We start from the raw sequence: 19113 nt of genomic DNA on the forward strand, positions 1-19113 counted from the left end.
ATTAGCGTCCATATTAAAACTGGAAAACTAGGTTCGAAAACTCACGTTGTTTGGCCGAATTAGGAATGTGTGCGAATCTGCGAATATTACGTGCAAGTGGTTTGACAGAGGGAACTGTAACTGCTAAGGTCTTATCGTCCTGAAATCGAAGAGATAAGGAAGACAGGATAGGGGAAGCCAGCCGTTCCGAGAACGAACATGTCTGAGTAGACTTTTTCCAATGGCCCCCATTTTCATCTTCTTGTTCACAGAGTACAGAAACATGGCGGTCCACAATTTGTCCCACGTCTCCCAGCAAGAAGTTCAAGAGAAAAGAAGACAACTCCCTCCTAAAGTTCCTCGCATTGGTAAGAACAAACAATCCCTTCATAAAGCTTTGCTAATACATTCATACGCAGAACCCAGTTTACCCAGTACCCACCTAATGTAGATTTATATGAGCTTAACCAAATGCTGTGTATGTAATAGATTGCCAAGACCCTACCCCGCCCTAAGGTTAATGGATAACCGTCCCTTTGTAGGTGTGTTTCATGTTTGCCAAATTTAAACAAAATCGGACTACAGTTATGGTGGAACGAACAGTCAGACGAACTAAAGGAAAAATCATTAGAAATTATGTAGAGTTATATGAGCTTAACCAAATGCTGTGAATGTAATAGATTGCCAAGACCCTACCCCGCCCTAAGGTTAATGGATAACCGTCCCTTTGTAGGTGTCTTTCATGTTTGCCAAATTTAAACAAAATCGGACTACAGTTATGGTGGAACGAACAGTCAGACGAACTAAAGGAAAAATCATTAGAAATGAAATAATACAAATTTCAGCCAAACGAGTCTAGCTGGCCAGCGTATTCTCAGTATTAGTTCATTCCAAATCAGTATAGAATTTCTAAAATTTTAAATTTGTATTTATGAAAGTTTTAATTTTAATCCAATAAACTTCAACTAAGATGAACACTTTATTGAATGTTGCGGTCGCTCTGGCTGTAGGGCTTGTGTGTGGCACTGTGTTTGGGAGTGCTGTGATACCAAATTGGAAAATGGATGCTATATTGAAAGTTGCGGTCGCTGTGGCTGTGGGGCTTGTGAGTGGCACTGTGTTTGGGAGTGCTGTGATACCAAATTGGCTGCCAATGACTTTCGAATGTGCTGCCAACTATTGTACCAGCAGTTGCGCCAACGATTGTACCAGCAGTTGGGCCAACAATTGTACCAGCAGTTGCGCCAGCATTTGGCCCTTCTAATGCCGGCATTTGGCACGATAAGGCAAAGAAGAAGAAGAAGAAGGCAACGTTTAATATAAGAAAAAAAATAAAGCATAGTTACCAAATTGGTACGTTTTAAGAAAGTTATTTTCTTTCCAAGTTTACCAAGTATCTTCCAGAGATAGCACGTTGGAATAGTGATCTAGGAGGCTAGGGTTCGAGTCCCAGCAGTGATTAAACATATAGGTATGTTGAGGTGGACATTTGTAAGAGCTTTTCTCAAACAAAGGTACATTTTTTCCCTAAGTATACCAAATCAGGAAAGGGACTCGGGTTTTCCAGCCTAGTGAGCTTGGAGATTAAAGCGCCTGCCTTGTAGGCGCTAGGTCGCGGGTTCAATTCCGCCTGGGGTGAACTTTGTCCGAAACAGATAAGGTTCGTTCTCGGAAGGGCTGGCTTTCTCCTGTACTATTTCGGATGGCTTTCTAAGGTCCTATTTCGGGACGATCAAATCTCTTCTTGTAAATCCCCGGTCCCACCTAATCAACACCCAGGTTGATCACCACTCCTTGGAAAATCTTCAGAAAATATCCTTGGAAAAATCTTCTGGGTGGGGCCTTTGAAAAGTCTCTAAAAAAAGCCCTTAAAAAAACCTTTTGAAAAAAGCCCTTGAAAAATCTTCCGAAAAAAGGCCTCATCTAATATCTTTTGTTCTCTTTTTTTCACTTTCAGAGCTTGGAATCCATTCCCCATCTCTCAACCAACAACAACCTCACTGCTCACTCCCTAACAACGAATAGTACCACTTTCTCCTGTACTATTTCGGGTGGCTTTCTAAGGTCCTATTTCGGGACGATCAAATCTCTTCTTGTAAATCCCCGGTCCCACCTAATCAACACCCAGGTTGATCACCACTGGGGCACATTCACAGAAGAATGGTATTGTACATTATCTCGTCTCATACATTCAATGTAAACTAAATGCTTGACCTAACATACATAGAAACATATACACACATATGTATAAGTACAGATTGTTACATACATATACAGCGTGTAACAGCCAAGCAACGTCGTGCGTGGTTAATTTCTAGACGGGTGACCGTCTGGAAAATTAAAGTGCTGCTGGCTATTTCAAAAATTTCCAATTATTTCGAGGTGCACACTGCACACAGCTTTGTAAGGACAATGTTGGCCAGCCTAGTTAGCTTGGTTGGTAGCGCGTCTGCCTTGTAAGCACTGGGCCGCGGGTTTTATTCCCGTCCTTTCTGCTATCCTGTCTTCCTTCTCTCTCCGATTTCGGGACGATAAGACCTTAGCAGTTACAGTTCCCTCTGTCAAACCTCTTGAAAAAAAGGGGTGCACACAGCACGCAGACGATGGCGGGACGATAAGACCTTAGCAGTTACAGTTCCCTCTGTCAAACTTCTTGAAAAAAAGGGGTGCACACAGCACGCAGACGATGTTGAAGAGATTTCTATTCTGTACATTGGTGATATGAGGCTGGATTACAGAAGGCCCGTACACAGTCCAGCTACGGGCCTTCTGTAATCACCACTGGCATCCAGTAGCAGTCCAGTCCAGTTAGTTGGACAGAATCGATTGGATTTGAAGTGCAATAGAAATGCATTTGGTCAAATGGGCAGACAGTCTTTCCTGTAAAATTTCTCTGGATGTTATTCTTTTGCTAGTTGGCCAGCCTAGTTAGCTTGGTCGGTAGTTCGTCTGCCTTGTAAGCGCTAGGCCGCGGGTTCGATTCCCGCCCGGGGCGGATTTTAACCTGATGGGATAACGTTCGTTCTCGGAACGGCTGGCTTTCTCCTATCCTGTGTTGTATAGCATATTCTTCTCTGTGTATATCATGACATATAGGGCAATACCACATATAGGATAGAACCACACTGGTTCAAACTATTGTAACTTATTGTAACCAGAATACAGGGTGACGTAAAATAACCAAATAACTACTGGCAGCGTTTTATTCAAGGCTTTCTTTCTATTTCTAAGGCAACTGTAACACGAAGGTTATCGTCTCGAAATCAAAGAGAGAAGGAGAATAGGATAGGAGAAAGCCAGCCGTTCCGAGAACGAACCTTATGTGTTTAGAATTAAGTTTAGGTTTGTTTCCAGTCCACCAACAAAAGTTAGAATAAAGTTTAGGATAAAAAAATTCGGCTTGGGTATTTTGACGTTTGGCTTAACATCGAAATGAGTCACTGAAGTTTTTTGTAATTTGTAATGATACTTTATTTATTTGTAATAACGTTGCGCTTGGTTAGTATCCGGATGCGTGACCATCTGGACAATCACTTGTGGCTTTTCCCGGCCTCACTCAGACTGGGTGAGATTAATGTGAGGAGACGGTAGCTTTTCGCCAATGGAGGAGTTGCAATTCGGAAAATATTATTAATTAAAGGTCGATTCCTACGTAAAAAGTTGTGAAAAATCCAAATCTGAGGTCAAAACTCCGGAAAAGTAACTTTAAAAGGTCGAATAGATGAAGGATGAAGTGTTAAGAAGATAACATGTACAATTTTACATACAGTTCGTTTGGGGGACCAAACAAGGTTCTGTTTTTCAAATGTTCTTTAGAAGAATCTGGAGAAAACCATTATGAATGTATCTCTGGTGGCAAGTCAATAAAAGTATAAAACCAAACGAAAAACCGAAGAAAGACCCATGTTGAAAATGAAACTTGATAATCCAGTCAAAAATTCCCAACCCCAAAAAAAAACCCTTGGAGCAATGATTAGCCGGCAAATTTTGCGCACACCTTTTTGTCCTAATGAGAAATAGCCAAAGAAAAAGGCTGACAATTTAGTTATTAGCTGGTCAATACTAGATGGTAGTTTTTTATTTATTTGATTACACGCTAAGCATCACGGCCATGTGTGAGATGGTAGTTTTAAAATGTCTCTTTTGGTTCAAACCAGTTTTATATGGTGCAAAATGTATGTGTTAGTAACACCCCGTGACTTTTATCGGAACCACCCTGTAACATAGATCCCTCGGAGGCAAAATTCAAATCAGTACAAATCTTATAAAAAGTTAATTAAATACAAATCCGAAGGTAGCTGGTCAATACACAATACTAGATGGTAGTTTTAAAATGTCTCTTTTGGTTCAAACCAGTTTTATATGGTGCAAAATGTATGTGTTAGTAATACCCCGTGACTTTTAACGGAACCACCCTGTAACATAGATCCCTCGGAGGCAAAATTCAAATCAGTACAAATCTTATAAAAAGTTAATTAAATACAAATCCGAAGAAAATTCAAATTGAATCGATAGATCGATATATTGTACATATTATGTAGGACTGTAGGTAGAGGTCGTATTTAATTGCCTACAACTCTTTTGAGGTGTGCAAATCGATCCTAATTGTCTGGGAAAGAAAATGTGGCGTAGCCAGTGGCTATTAACTGGAACAGTTCCCGACAAACCTCTGAAGTTGAGCAACGTTGTGCGTGGTTGGTATCTGGATGGGTGACCATCTGGGCAATTGCACGCAGCTAGCCTTTGCCGGCCTCATTCAGACGGGGTGAAGTTGTGATGTTACCCTCCCCTATGCTCTATTGCAGGACCTTTATACTTATACAAGAGTCCCAGACACACCTTTTATTTAGGAGAAATTCGTCTCTTATCTTATCTCCCAAACTCTCCTTCTGTCTACATGTCTACATCTATTAAGCCGACCATTATTTAGATATTGTCATTAAATCCCCCTCTATTGACATTAAATCCCTTTTTATTGCCATTAAAAGGATGGGTGACCATCTGGGCAATTGCACGCAGCTAGCCTTTCCCGGCCTCATTCAGACGGGGTGAAGTTGTGATGTTACCCTCCCCTATGCTCTATTGCAGGACCTCTATATTTATACAAGAATCCCAGACACACCTTTTATTTAGGAGAAATTCGTCTCTTATCTTATCTCCCAAACTCTCCTTCTGTCTACATCTATTAAGCCGACCATTATTTAGATATTGTCATTAAATCCCCCTCTATTGACATTAAATCCCTTTTTATTGCCATTAAATCCCTCTTTATCAACAGTAAAACCCTCTCTTTTGACATTAAATCCCTTTATTGACCTTAAATCCCTCTCTACTGACATGAAATCCCTATCTATTGACAGTAGATGAGTTATCTACACGCGAATTCAGGTAACTAACGAAGTTACTACATATCTATTTATAATTCCCAGTCCCACACAATGGGCAATTAGTCTGCTATCCCCCCTTTCACCTTTCTGTATGTAAAATTGTAAATAATGTTTCTGTCTGGGTTCATTATCCCTGTTGAAATTTTGATAATAGGAAATGACTTTTTTTGTAGATTGCTAATTAGGTGATTAGTAAAAATAATAATAATAATAATAATAAAACAACCATGAGGTTAATGCTCTTGGAGTCTAGACGTTCTCTTCCACCTAGCCTACTAAGCCTTGCCTTGTCTAGATATGATAATATTGATAGAAAGTTTAGCTCACAATAAAGAATTTTATCTAAAGGAAGTTATCTGGAAAAAGTAAATAAAGTACCTTGTTAAATATTGTCTATCAATGTCAACAATTGACCTCTCCTAATTATTTTCCTCAAATAATATAAACTAACAAGTTTTCCCTTTATTTATTTTTTTTTATAAATAAAAAATTAAATAAATATTTATTTATTTTTTAATTAAGATTAACCCTTGTCTGTCCTCTTTGTTCACAGTTCCGTGGCGCCCCTCCCGTGACAGATCTGAAGACGGTTCGCACTCCCCTAGAGGTTAACAATACGCTGGCCATGTTCCTGGGAGACCGAGAAGAAGTAAGGGTTAAACTCCTAACGAGACTGAGGGACATGAGGAGGCGGCTGGAGCACTCGAAATATCTGCAGACTCATGAGGTGAGATTTCCTTTTATTATTATTTCTTCTAAATTGTATTAATAATATTAAATCTTCTTTTAATTTTGGTTATAAAATCGTGATATTTACCAGCAATTACTTTTAATTTCCTTGAAAAATCGCCACAGACTTGAAAAAAAAAAAGAAGAAGAAGAGGAAGAAGAGAGGGAATCTCTATGCTATGCTTTTGGTTGCTATTCTCAATATCTTAACCTTTTTTGATGTGATAAATACAATTGAAGGCAATCAATCGTATTGGAAAAGATTGCCCTTGAAAGAAAAAAAAAACTGACCATTTTTCCAGCAGCTCAACTAACCACAAGTGCCTTTCTTCTCCGCAGATCGTGGGTTCGTCCATTCTGATCATCTATGACGAGTGCAGGGCGGGGGCGTGGCTTATCGACTTTGCCAAGACTCGGGCGCTACCTAGCGGACTGAAAGTGAACCATAGAACTCCCTGGGCCCCCGGCAATCATGAGGAGGGCTTTCTGTATGGCATCGACCAACTTATACTGGTAAGTAACTCAGCCCATTTTAATTAAATATAATTTACTAGCGGAATTGAGCCGCAATTTGCTGAGGAAATAAATATTTTTCCTACAAAAATCTTCTAAAAGAAAGGCCTTAAAAATTAAAAGAAAAAAAAATCCTTGGAAAATCTTCAGAAAATATCCTTGGAAAAATCTTCTGGGTGGGGCCTTTGAAAAGCCTCTAAAAAAAGCCCTTAAAAAAACCTTTTGAAAAAAGCTCTTGAAAAATCTTCCGAAAAAGGCCTCATCTAATATCTTTTGTTCTTTTTTTTTCACTTTCAGAGCTTGGAATCCATTCCCCATCTCTCAACCAACAACAACCTCACTGCTCACTCCCTAACAACGAATAGTACCATATAGTTATCATGTATGTCTAACTGAATTAGAATATTGGACATCCATAGCTAGAAATTGAAGCTACATTTACGTTTCAAGAGAAGTGTATAATGGCTGTAGTACTTAAAATTCGAACTTCTATTGTTTAAATTAACTTTATTTTGAATCCCAATGAAACCTCATTATTTAGGGTATTATTGTGTTTTTTGGAAGAATGATTTACACAGTGTACATTTTTGTATTAAATTGTAAATGCTTAGGTACTGAAAATGATTCAATTTGTATCTCTTATGTTTTATGGTTTCTGATTTTTATGTTTTTTATATGTTTAACTTGTGTTGAATTTTTGAAGTTTTTTGTAACTAAATTTTAACAATAAAATTACCTGATGGAATAACGTTCGTTCTTGGAACGGCTGGCTTTCTCCTATCCTGTCTTTCTTCTCTCTTCGATTTCGGGACGATAAGACCTTAGCAGTTCCCTCTGTCAAACCTCTTAAAAAAATAAAAAAAAACGCCTTTCTGCTAAATTTTCTGTTTGAATGTTATTCTTTTGCGAGGGTTTACAACCTGTATAAATGAACTTCTATCCTAACTTCTGGTGTGGTGACACCCTGTAGAATTGAACTTACATACAGAACAAACATGTCACTTCCTCATGTGGAAGCCAATGGCGGGGCCTTGCAATAAAATTGTAATTAATTATATTATTTTCTTACTTTTATACTGTATGCAATTTTTTGATAATGGAAGCTTTCAAGTTTCCTTCAAAACTAGTCGACTAGTCCATAAAAAAGAAAAAAAAAGTTATTTAAAATTCATTTATTAACATTATAAAGAAAAAAAATTGCAAATTTTTACCATGAAATTTTATATTATGTACATCTGTTTGAAATACTGTCAGATAATCTGTTTGCTTTCAGCCCTCATTTTGTACTTTACTTATTTATTCTCAATAATAAAAGAAAACTAAAATACTGCATTATACAAATGTAGTTTATGACTTAATTAAATTTTCTCCAAACATACCGACATATATATATTCTTTACATTTACCAATCCAAATGAATTAATTGAAACTCACTACCTATTTATTATATTATTTATTTAGGTTTTCTAATTTTTGTAAGTGTGTGAAATTTATTATTTGTTTATAAAATTTATTTTCTATTTATTTTATTTGTAAAATCTTCTCCATTGTACACACCCCTATGTAAAATATTGTAAAGCTAGGTCTTTTTATTATATTTATTTAATTAAACTTTCATTATGTGTGATTATTTTGGAGGTTATGTTTACTGCCGTAAGTTAAAAACGTCAGTGTAAAATGACCTGTGACGGACTTTTGTGAAATTTTATTTAATTTGTATTTAGATACTGTGTTGTTTTTATTGAAGAGAATTTTTAGAAGAGATTAAGCAAAAATCTTCTGAGAAAAATGGCATTGATTTTTTTTTTTTTTTTTTTTTTTTTTTTTTTTTTTTTCTTAAAAAATTTATAATTTTTTTCTCTTTGGGCCCCCTTTTTTTTTTTTTTTTCGTGCCCTTATAAAATTTATACATTTTCTCTCCTTGGTGCACCATCTGTGAAAGATTGCATTTTATAAGAACTCGAAAAGATTAATGCCGTTTTTGGAAAACAATATTTACCCCCAGAGCCCCTCTATCTAGAAATCTGTGGACTGAGGGAGAATTAAGTCATTTTATTTATTTGTAATTTTACAAAAAGTCCATCAAAATATTCCAATAAAATCATTAATTAAATTAAAATACACTTTTACCCAATTTAAAATTATGTTTGTTTGATTATTTTTTCTTTTTTTATTTCGAGGTGGCTTCCTACCTTCATGGCACTAAGCATTATTGAGTCACCTTTTAGTTCGACTGGAATTTTATCCAGTTTCTAATACATAATAACAATGAGACTTGTATGGACGGTAGCCACTTATACCTATGGTTAGGGGTTTTTTTTTTTTACTTTCTGAAGAAAAGAACCATCTGCTGCTTTTTTAAGAGGTTTGATAGAGGGAACTGTAACTGCTAAGGTCTTATCGTAATACATAATAACAATGAGACTTGTATGGACGGTAGCCACTTATACCTATGGTTAGGGGGTTTTTTTTTACTTTCTGAAGAAAAGAACCATCTGCTGCTTTTTTAAGAGGTTTGATAGAGGGAACTGTAACTGCTAAGGTCTTATCGTTACGAAATCGAAGAGAGGATAGGAGAAACCCAGCCGTTCGAAGAACGAACATTATCCGTTCAGGATAAAATTCGCCCCGCGCGGGAATCGAACCTGCGGCCTAGCGCTTAAAGGGCAGACACGCTACCAACAGTACCAACCAAGCTAGCAAGGCTGACAGGTTCAAGCGAAATCAATGGAACTCCAAAAGGTGTTGACTCCTAAAATTAATTCCAAGTATGCAATGTGCAACTCAAAATGGTCTTTATGATCAAATATTTTACAGGCGATTAGAAGGGAATAAATATAAGATTTTCTCCACCAAGTTTATTATTCTGTCTTTTTAATACACTTTTTTCAACATTTATTTTTGGGGGGGGTCCCTCTTTATCCTCCTAAAATGATTTCCAACTATGCAATGTGCAACACAAAATGGTCTTTACGATCAAATATTTTACCGGCGATTAGAAGGGAATAAATATAAGATTTTCTCCACCAAGTTCATTATTCTGTCTTTTTAATACACTTTTTTCAACATTTATTTTAGGGGGGGGGGTCTAACATTCACGGCCGTATTTAGCCCCCCCCAACTTCTATTGAATATAATCATTACCTTATCCAACCAAGTGATGTTTTTGAGAAACCCCCTATGACAATCAGTTGTGTTTTAGCTAAAATAAAGCCAATAGCTTTCCGAATTGAATAAATAGGCATTAAAACTCTCGAGTTTTCCAATGGTTTTGATTTTTAACAAAAAATTGTGTACAATTTAAAATGGTATTTCCAATTTAAAAAATACTCCAATTCTTTCCTAATTTAATTTTTATTTTATTTTGAGACTTTCGGGACTTTGCAACCAACCGGATGGATAGATTAATGTGCACCTCTGGCAACATAGTTCTGGTGAATTTCATCTACCTGAAACTGCAACTCCTGTTCAAGTACTATCTATTTTTCTCGTACAAATCAGACGTGTACTTATTGATGGCTAAATCGTTTTGAACTCTGCAATAATCCTATTGAACACAATAAACCCAAGGTTTTTCTCGTACAAATCAGACGTGTACTTATTGATGGCTAAATCGTTTTGAACTCTGCAATAATCCTATTGAACACAATAAACCCAAGTAATGAGAAGAAAGTTCGAATAACCTTTAATTTAAATAATCAGTTCAAATCCTCAGTTTCAAATTGTGATCTTGAACTCTGAAATTGCCGTAACGAATAAGATTAAAGCCCGAAGAAACATCAATAAATCAGTTCAAATTAATTCACACTCAAGAAGGACAGAATAGCGAAAAAGTTGTTTCTATAAAAAAACGAGAAAAAATATTTAAAAAATAGATAGTAATAAGTAAGTAATTTAAATAATCAGTTCAAATCCTCAGTTTCAAATTGTGATCTTGAACCCTGATATTGCCGTAACGAATAAGATTAAAGCCCAAAGGAACATCAATAAACAATAAATCAGTTCAAATTAATTCACACTCAAGAAGGACAGAATTGCTAAAAAGTTGTTTCTATAATTATATATATAAAAAAAAAACGAGAAAAAATATTTAAAAAATAGAAAGTAATAAGTAAGGAATATTTTTATTTTTTAACAAATCTGATTAATTTCTTATGCTTTTTAGTCCGTCCTTCCCTTTTCAACATTGCTGACTTGATTGAGGACTAGTGCAATTTTAATTTCTAATAATTTCTTACATTACAATTCGGATTTTTAATTTTTGATTTTTTTTTTTTTTTTTTTTTTTACTGTTTTATCTCTTAGGTATTCTTTAACCACGATCGAATAAACTACGGGCTAAAAAATTCCCGGAGGGACGGACCCAGCTTGTTGATTATATATTGTAGTGTGAAGTATGTGGGAACCTCACAGTGCAACGCATGGTGCATTTCCTAATTTAGTGAATTGATTAGCAGAGTGACAGAACCAAGGTCATTTCACACGATCATGTCACTTGCCCATGTGTGCCTTGTGCAGTGAGTGCATCGAGTTAGAGTTGTGTGAAGAGTAAGTTAAACGAACTATTCTTTTCAGTGGACTACTCAGTCAATGGAACACACTCTTAATCTCCCTTTAGCTACTCTTCAGTTGATTTATCCAATAGATCAGTTGCGCCTCATTTTGGCATTATGTATAACCAAGGCATTCTCTATTGAACTCTGTTCTATTTTTACCTGCTATTGTTAAAGTCATTCACTTAGAAATTGAATAACAGTGGAGATATCAATTTCTCAACCGAGGCGCTGACGTACTTTATGGAACATAACACTCATTGTAATTATACCTACTGATGTAGCATATTGTTACCTACATGGTTATGACCTACTAGTGTCCTACCTACCTGTGTAAGCTCTATTTGTTTATCATACTATCCTAATACTATCCAGTCTAATCACTAATCAGACATTTCTAATTTACAATTTAAATTTACTCTGATCAGCCATTTATTCAGCCATATCTAATTGTGTGTAAAAATGCACTATGATCGAGTGACATCAACTGAAACACGTCCTTTTAAAAAAAAAAAAAAAAAAAAAAAAAAAAGATTGGCACTGCTTTTTTGCATTACTTCAAAGGCACTTACTTTTACACCCATGTCTATCCAAGAAAGGAAAAGTTTGGTCAGAAAATTTCCGCCCTGGCCGAGATTCGAACCCAGCACCTCCAGGTTGAGAGGCAGTGCTCTTGACCACTCAGCCACAGAGGTGGGCGGGGCTTTAAATTTGTTGTCTGATCTAGAAATTAAATTTACTAGGAAACAATGTCTACTGTTTACAAAAATAATGTCCAATAAGGTATGAATTTGTCCAGACTCAAGAATATCATATTGGAACCTAGGTTCGGATCCACCCTGTAGTGTTTATTTCTTAATACTTCCCGACATTGATCCCGAAAATTTTTGTTCCCAACACTTTTGACTTTTCTTTTCTCCTTCCTTCTCCTCCTCCTCCTTCCTCTTTTGTCACCTTCACTCCCTTCGCAACTTTATTTAAGTCAGCTTTTCTTCACCTCTCTTTCTCTGATTTGCAAAACCTTCTTTTCGTCTTCTCCTCCTTTTCCTCCTCCTTCTCCTCCTCCTCATCCTCGTTCTTCTTCCTCTTCTTTTTTTCGCCTCCTCTTCTCCACAGTTTCCCCCCTTTACTCCTTTCGCAACTTTATTTAAGTCAGCTTTTCTCCACACCTCCCTCTCTCTCTATCTCTCTCTCTCTCTCTCTCTCTCTCTCTCTCTCTCTCTCTCTCTCTCTCTCTCATTCATTGAACGACTTTTCTTTCTCCTCCTCCATTTTTTGTTTCATATTTTAGGATTTACATGCTGCTGGTACTTGAGCTCCAAAGTCTCTAATGCCCCCTCTTTTTTTCTAGAAAATATACTTTCTAACACCTAACCCTTAGAGCTCCATTATTATGTGGTCAAAGTCTCAAATAAATGAGGATAAAATTGGAGGCGTTCTGTATCAACTAACCCTTAGAGCTCCATTATTATGTGGTCAAAGTCTCAAATAAATGAGGATAAAATTCCATGCCTCGGCTGTGATCGAACCCACGCCCTCCTGTTTACCAGACGAGCGTCTTGACCACTACGCTACCATATACCATATCATAAGCATATTATGTAGGTAACTATGCCAAAATTACCAACTGCTAGAGCTTAAAGAATAGCAATAAAATGAAAATTAATATTAGATCCTATTTTACTACCTATATGTGAATGTGGTGTTGCCTCTCACAAACGACTGATATACTTCTCAAGGATGATCATAACACCTAAAGAAGTCAAAGAAATCAGTGTAAAATGAAAATTAATATTAGATCCTATTTTACTACCTATTTTATGTTTCGTAAAGGGGGAAAAACTGTTGCTAGCTAAGGTAGAGCCTAGGTGTTATTAACGTGTACTCGTACGTTAATTTGCTTTTCAATGTCCACTTTATCGTCATATGGATTTATAATTATGTAAGTAACTAGATAGGCATAACATGTAGGCATTAGGCATAATATGTACATAATTATCTGCCCAGTGACCATTACCTGCCTGTCTGAATCTCAATTTATGCCAAACTTCTTCGCATGCCACGAAGCATGGCATGCGAAAAAAAAAGAATAAAAAAAAAAAACTCCTTGTTATGGGTAAAAACATTTATTTATTTCTTTTTTATTATTTTAATTGATTAAAGTGCGTCAACACCAATCAACATAATCTGGGATGTTGTATGCACTCAGGTAAAAATAATGATGTCTTAACATATGTAGGTAGGTATATCTGATATCAGCTTATTCAATAATCATGTCTAAATTGTAATGAAAGTTGTTTTTGTTTTGGTTAATAAGTACAGGATCAACGTCACAGTTACGGTTTTTAGTGACGGAGGGTAAAAGTGGAGGGTCGCTCCACTAACCTCCACTAGACGGAGGTTTTACCCTCCATTTGACGACTAGCTAGATAGCTACCTACCTTATCACAGGGCCGTGTCCAGGATTTGGGGTGGTGGATGCCTCGAACTTTTGGAGTCCGGTCCACAGTAAGGAGACAAAATAAGAGCCTGCATGTCTAAACATATCTGATATCAGCCTAGGTATTCATATTCAGCCTACATTTGCTTTTAGTGGGTTTCACCTAGGTCAGCGATTCCCAAACTGGGGTCCGCGGCCCCCGAGAGGGCCTTGAAGGACTTCAAGACCCACGGGAAAAACCACATACTGTAAAGGGGCCGCGGAGCCTTCACAATTCAAATAAAAACTGACCATCGAAAATTTGACCCGATTACATGACCTTCCTTCCTTCCTGTAGGATAAGGAAAGTGAAAAAGGGGCCTCGCAAAAAAAAAAAAAAAGTTTGCGAACCGCTGACCTAGGGAATTGGCTTATCGATGAATCTGTGAGAAAATTTAGTGGGGGGGTGGGGCCGTACTTAGCCCTAATTCACTTTTTACACACATGGCCTTGCTGCTTAGCGTGTAAATAAATAAAAAATCACTTTTTAAGTGGTTTGACAGAGGGAACTGTAACTGCTAAGGTCTTATGGTCCCGAAATCGAAGAGATAAGAAAGACAGGATAGGGGAAGCCAGTCGTTCCGAGAACGAACATGTCTGAGTAGACTTTTTCCAATGGCCCCCATTTTCATCTTCTTGTTCACAGAGTACAGAAACATGGCGGTCCACAATTTGTCCCACGTCTCCCAGCAAGAAGTTCAAGAGAAAAGAAGACAACTCCCTCCTAAAGTTCCTCGCATTGGTAAGAACAAACAATCCCTTCATAAAGCTTTGCTAATACATTCATACGCAGAACCCAGTTTACCCAGTACCCACCTAATGTAGATTTATATGAGCTTAACCAAATGCTGTGTATGTAATAGATTGCCAAGACCCTACCCCGCCCTAAGGTTAATGGATAACCGTCCCTTTGTAGGTGTCTTTCATGTTTGCCAAATTTAAACAAAATCGGACTACAGTTATGGTGGAACGAACAGTCAGACGAACTAAAGGAAAAATCATTAGAAATCACTACGCTTATCCAATAGGAAACCATTGATTTTTTTTATTATTATTATTATTATTATTTTTTTTTTTTAACATTATTGGATATTCACCTGTCACGTGGGAATATGGTTCAATATTCACATGCTTATCCTCATATCAACGTGTGTTCTAACCTATTTAATAAGTTGATCAATAATCACGTCAAATTGACCACATTAATGTTTGCATGCTTATTTTGATATCCGCGGATAGTTTAACCCCTATTCGTGGATAATATTAGAAAGACCAACTGTGTAAAATAAAGCTTTTTATAATGGAGATATTAAGTACATATTATTATTTATTACTTACATACTATGTATATCTGAGCTCTAAAGAACACGATCATTAGTGGATGTGCCAAATTTTCTGATGCAGAATGTATTTTCAATCAATAATCAACCTCAGTGGTGTAGTGGATAGCGCAGGTTGGTGGTTCGATTCCAAGTCAAAAGATTTAGGAAATAAGGCGATCAGGTGAGAGAAAATTGTTTGTCCACCGTTGTTGTGGTGGTTGTTGTTGTTGGTGGTGTGTTTTTGTTTGTTTTGTTGTTCGTGTTGTTTTTGGAGGAAAATTCGGCGCGGCGATAGAAAGAAACAGGTGGACAGGGATTCATAGTAACGTACTAAATTGACGGATTCTCCATTTGTATCGTTAATATCTCCGTAAATAACGCATTAAGCCAGGGAACAATATTTGTGACAAGCATTCATGCATACGATAATTTTGGTGACACGTCCTAATACAAATGAGTAATGGTGGGAAAAATCACAATTAATTGAATTCTAATCCCGTTTTTCCAGAACGCGCTCGAGCTCACAGCGCCCGCCTCGGACATTCTGCTCCGCTCAGGGGGAACTTGTCCCGCGAGCGGAACTTGTTCGCCCGCCGGTGTCTACCGTTCCACGGGGACCGAGGATGCTTCGCCGCTCAGCGGGGCTACGCCCGCGGTCCCGCCCCGCTGGTTCCAGCTGTCGGGGCATCCGGACTGTTTCGCGCCCGCCGGCCCGGGCACGATTTGGAAGAAGTGTAGCGGCGGGGGCGAGCGTGATGTGTACGAGGCGCTGGGTCGCGAGGCAGACCTGAGAGATATAGTTCCTAGGTGAGTGGAGAAAGGGGCGTCCACACTGTGGAGATTTGGGCTTCTGGGCTTCCCAAGGAATTAGATTATGTTGCAAATACAGTCGAACCTGTCTATTTGGGAATCCAAGGGACCGGTAATTTGTTCCCGCTTAGAGAGAAGGGAGGAGGCATTAGATAGGAGGATATTGGAATCTTATTTGGGGTGTGGGTGTTTTGTTTGGGGGTGTCTGTTGAGGAATGGGCGAACTGAAAGAAGAAAACGACGACCAAGAGGATACTTAGGTAGGACAAAATGTCTCATTAAATGTGTGCTATGATCTATAAGCCAGATAGCAGGATCAAAATGGAGAATTGTTTAAGGGGTTAAGACATAACCTCATGATTTTTATTTGTCATCAAATCTATTGATTTGTTCCACAGATATTTGGGTGAGGTAGAGTACAACGGTCAAACGTTCATAGAGCTTCAAGACTTACTGCACGGGTTTCGCGATCCACAAGTCATGGACATCAAAATGGGCACACGCACTTTCCTCGAGTGTGAAGTACAGAACACTGCCGCTAGGACTGATCTCTACAATAAGGTAAGGTCCTGGGTTCGAAAAATTCATTTGATTATTAAGTTAGTTTTTTTAAGAAGTTTGATAGAGCAAACTGCAACTGCCAAGGTCTTATCGTCCTGAAATCGAAGAGAGAAGCAAGAAAGGATAGGAGAAAGCCAGCCGTTCCGAAGACGAACATTGTCCGTTCAGGATATAATCCGCCTCGGGCGGGAATCGAACCCGTGACCTAGCACCTATAAGGCAGACACGCTACCAACCAATCTTACTAGGCTGGCGTTTCTAGTTCTAGCAACAATGTTCAAATAAAAACTGTATTATCAACTAGCAATTATTATATTTACTAGCCAGCGTTTCCCAATCTCACCCCTCTTTTTTCTACTCCCACAGATGTTAGCCGTAGATCCCTTAGCCCCATCATCCGAAGAACATGAAACTGCAACTGCCAAGGTCTTATCGTCCCGAAATCGAAGAGAGAAGCCAGAGAGGATAGGAGAAACCCAGCCGTTCCGAAGACGAACATTATCCGTCCAGGATATAATCCGCCTCGGGCGGGAATCGAACCTGTGACCTAGCAGACAAGGCAGACACGCTACCAACCAATCTTACTAGGCTGGTGTTTCTAGTTCTAGCAACAATGTTCAAATAAAAACTGTATTATCAACTAGCAATTATTATATTTATTAGCCAGCGTTTCCCAATCTCACCCCTCTTTTTTCTACTCCCACAGATGTTAGCCGTAGATCCCTTAGCCCCATCATCCGAAGAACATGAACTGAAAGCGGTCACCAAACTGAGGTACATGCAGTTCCGGGAACAGCAAAGCAGCACATCGAGTCAGGGATTCCGAATAGAAGCCATGAAGGTAAGAACCTGAGAACCACTGTAATGAAATCTTCTTCCTAGCTATTTCCTATTTAAATAGTATAGTGCTTTATTTAGATTTTAGACTGTCGAAATAGGACATGTAGTACCTTTATCTCAACAGTAAATAGGGTCGGCGTTTGTCAGTCCCCCTTCCCTATTGTGTACCTCATATCCTGATAAGTTCTTCTCCTTCAACTCTGATTCACACAATCAGAATCGATTCACACAATCAGAATCGATTCACACAATCAGAATCGATTCTCACAATCGTTCCCCTTTTTAGGAGCGACATGAGTTTAGGCGAAGAACATGAACTGAAAGCGGTCACCAAACTGAGGTACATGCAGTTCCGGGAACAGCAAAGCAGCACATCGAGTCAGGGATTCCGAATAGAAGCCATGAAGGTAAGAACCTGAGAACCACTGTAATGAAATCTTCTTCCTAGCTATTTCCTATTTAAATAGTATAGTGCTTTATTTAGATTTTAGACTGTCGAAATAGGACATGTAGTACCTTTATCTCAACAGTAAATAGGGTCGGCGTTTGTCAGTCCCCCTTCCCTATTGTGTACCTCATATCCTGATAAATTCTTCTCCTTCAACTCTTGATTCTCACAATCTGAATCGATTCACACAATCAGAATCGATTCACACAATCAGAATCGATTCTCACAATCGTTCCCCTTTTTAGGAGCGACATGAGTTTAGGAGTATATAGTATAGTGCTTTATTTAGATTTTAGACTGTCGAAATAGGACATGTAGTACCTTTATCTCAACAGTAAATAAGGTCGGCGTTTGTCAGTCCCCCTTCCCTATTGTTCCATAAAATGTAATGTTATCAGTTATTACCAATGAAATATATGAGACCTTGTTTAGACTGCGAGAGTAAAGGGACTTTTCAGTCCTATGCTGGTAGTATTAACAAGGTATATTCTATTCTATTGTGTACCTCATATCCTGATAAGTTCTTCTCCTTCAACTCTTGATTCACACAATCAGAATCGATTCTCACAATCGTTCCCCTTTTTAGGAGCGACATGAGTTTAGGAGCAACAAAAAACTTCTGATATTTCCTGATATTTTTCCCCTGAATGGTGACACCCCGCCCATGTGTTTACAAGATAAGCACAGAATTCCATTTTACATTGTGTGTTATTCAAACGAAAAAGAACTCGTAAAGCTGTATATATCTATAACCCTCCCGGATTCGCTGGGCTTACTTGATACAAGTAAACTACTTTAAATAACCCTTGTTGGTTTTACACTACAAATAAATCTGATATTTTTCCCCTGAATGGTGACACCTCGCCCGTGTGTTTACAAGATAAGCACAGAATTCCATTTTACATTGTGTGTTATTCAAACGAAAAAGAACTCGTAAAGCTGTATCTATAACCCTCCCGGATTCGCTGGGCTTACTTGATACAAGTAAACTACTTTAAATAACCCTTGTTGGTTTTACACTACAAATAAACTATAACCCTTGCTGCGCTGGTCTACTTGATAAAAATAAAGCGCAATTCTGTAAGTTGTATTCAAGGAAGTTTGAATGAAACACAACATATTCCACTATACAATGTATAATTGTATAGCATATTCTTCTATGTGTATATCATGACTTATAGGGCAATACCACATATAGGATAGAACCACACTGGTTCAAACTATTGTAACTTATTGTATGCAGAATACAGGGTGACGTAAAATAACCAAATAACTACTGGCAACGTTTTATTCAAGGCTTTCTTTCTATTTCTATAATTTCTAAGGCAACTGTAACAGCGAAGGTTATCGTCTCGAAATCAAAGAGAGAAGGAGAATAGGATAGGAGAAAGCCAGCCGTTCCGAGAACGAACCTTATGTGTTTAGAGAAAAAATACTGGTCACAATAGATCTACAGAGGTCGCAGTGTTAATTGCATACTCTCTTGGGAGAG

The 19113-nt window shown here is 37.9% G+C and overlaps 3 protein-coding genes across 3 annotated transcripts in view; all 3 read left to right on the plus strand.

Annotated features, from left to right (window-relative positions):
* The window catches only part of LOC113465832, a 46209-nt gene extending 45691 nt beyond the window's left edge, over positions 1–518 (plus strand). The window contains exon 2 of the mRNA XM_026820694.1: positions 252–518. Within this exon, the coding sequence (XP_026676495.1) occupies positions 252–383 (132 nt within the window). The 3' untranslated portion in view covers positions 384–518. The remainder of the gene's footprint in view (positions 1–251) is intronic.
* Positions 519–5593: 5075 nt separating this feature from the next.
* On the plus strand, positions 5594–6983 carry LOC103505362 (inositol-trisphosphate 3-kinase homolog). The gene is made up of 4 exons (XM_026820690.1): positions 5594–5598; positions 5889–6093; positions 6435–6608; positions 6906–6983. The coding sequence occupies exons 1-4, from the start codon at positions 5594–5596 to the stop codon at positions 6981–6983; spliced, it is 462 nt and encodes a 153-aa protein (XP_026676491.1).
* A 7101-nt stretch (positions 6984–14084) lies between these two features.
* On the plus strand, positions 14085–17201 carry LOC103505363 (inositol-trisphosphate 3-kinase homolog). The gene is made up of 5 exons (XM_026820691.1): positions 14085–14100; positions 14246–14382; positions 15471–15769; positions 16171–16333; positions 17040–17201. The coding sequence occupies exons 1-5, from the start codon at positions 14085–14087 to the stop codon at positions 17184–17186; spliced, it is 762 nt and encodes a 253-aa protein (XP_026676492.1). The 3' UTR covers positions 17187–17201.
* Positions 17202–19113: the final 1912 nt, after the last annotated feature.

The sequence above is a fragment of the Diaphorina citri genome, unplaced genomic scaffold, assembly GCF_000475195.1.
Source record: "Diaphorina citri unplaced genomic scaffold, Diaci psyllid genome assembly version 1.1 scaffold168, whole genome shotgun sequence".
NCBI classification, from domain to species: domain Eukaryota; kingdom Metazoa; phylum Arthropoda; class Insecta; order Hemiptera; family Psyllidae; genus Diaphorina; species Diaphorina citri.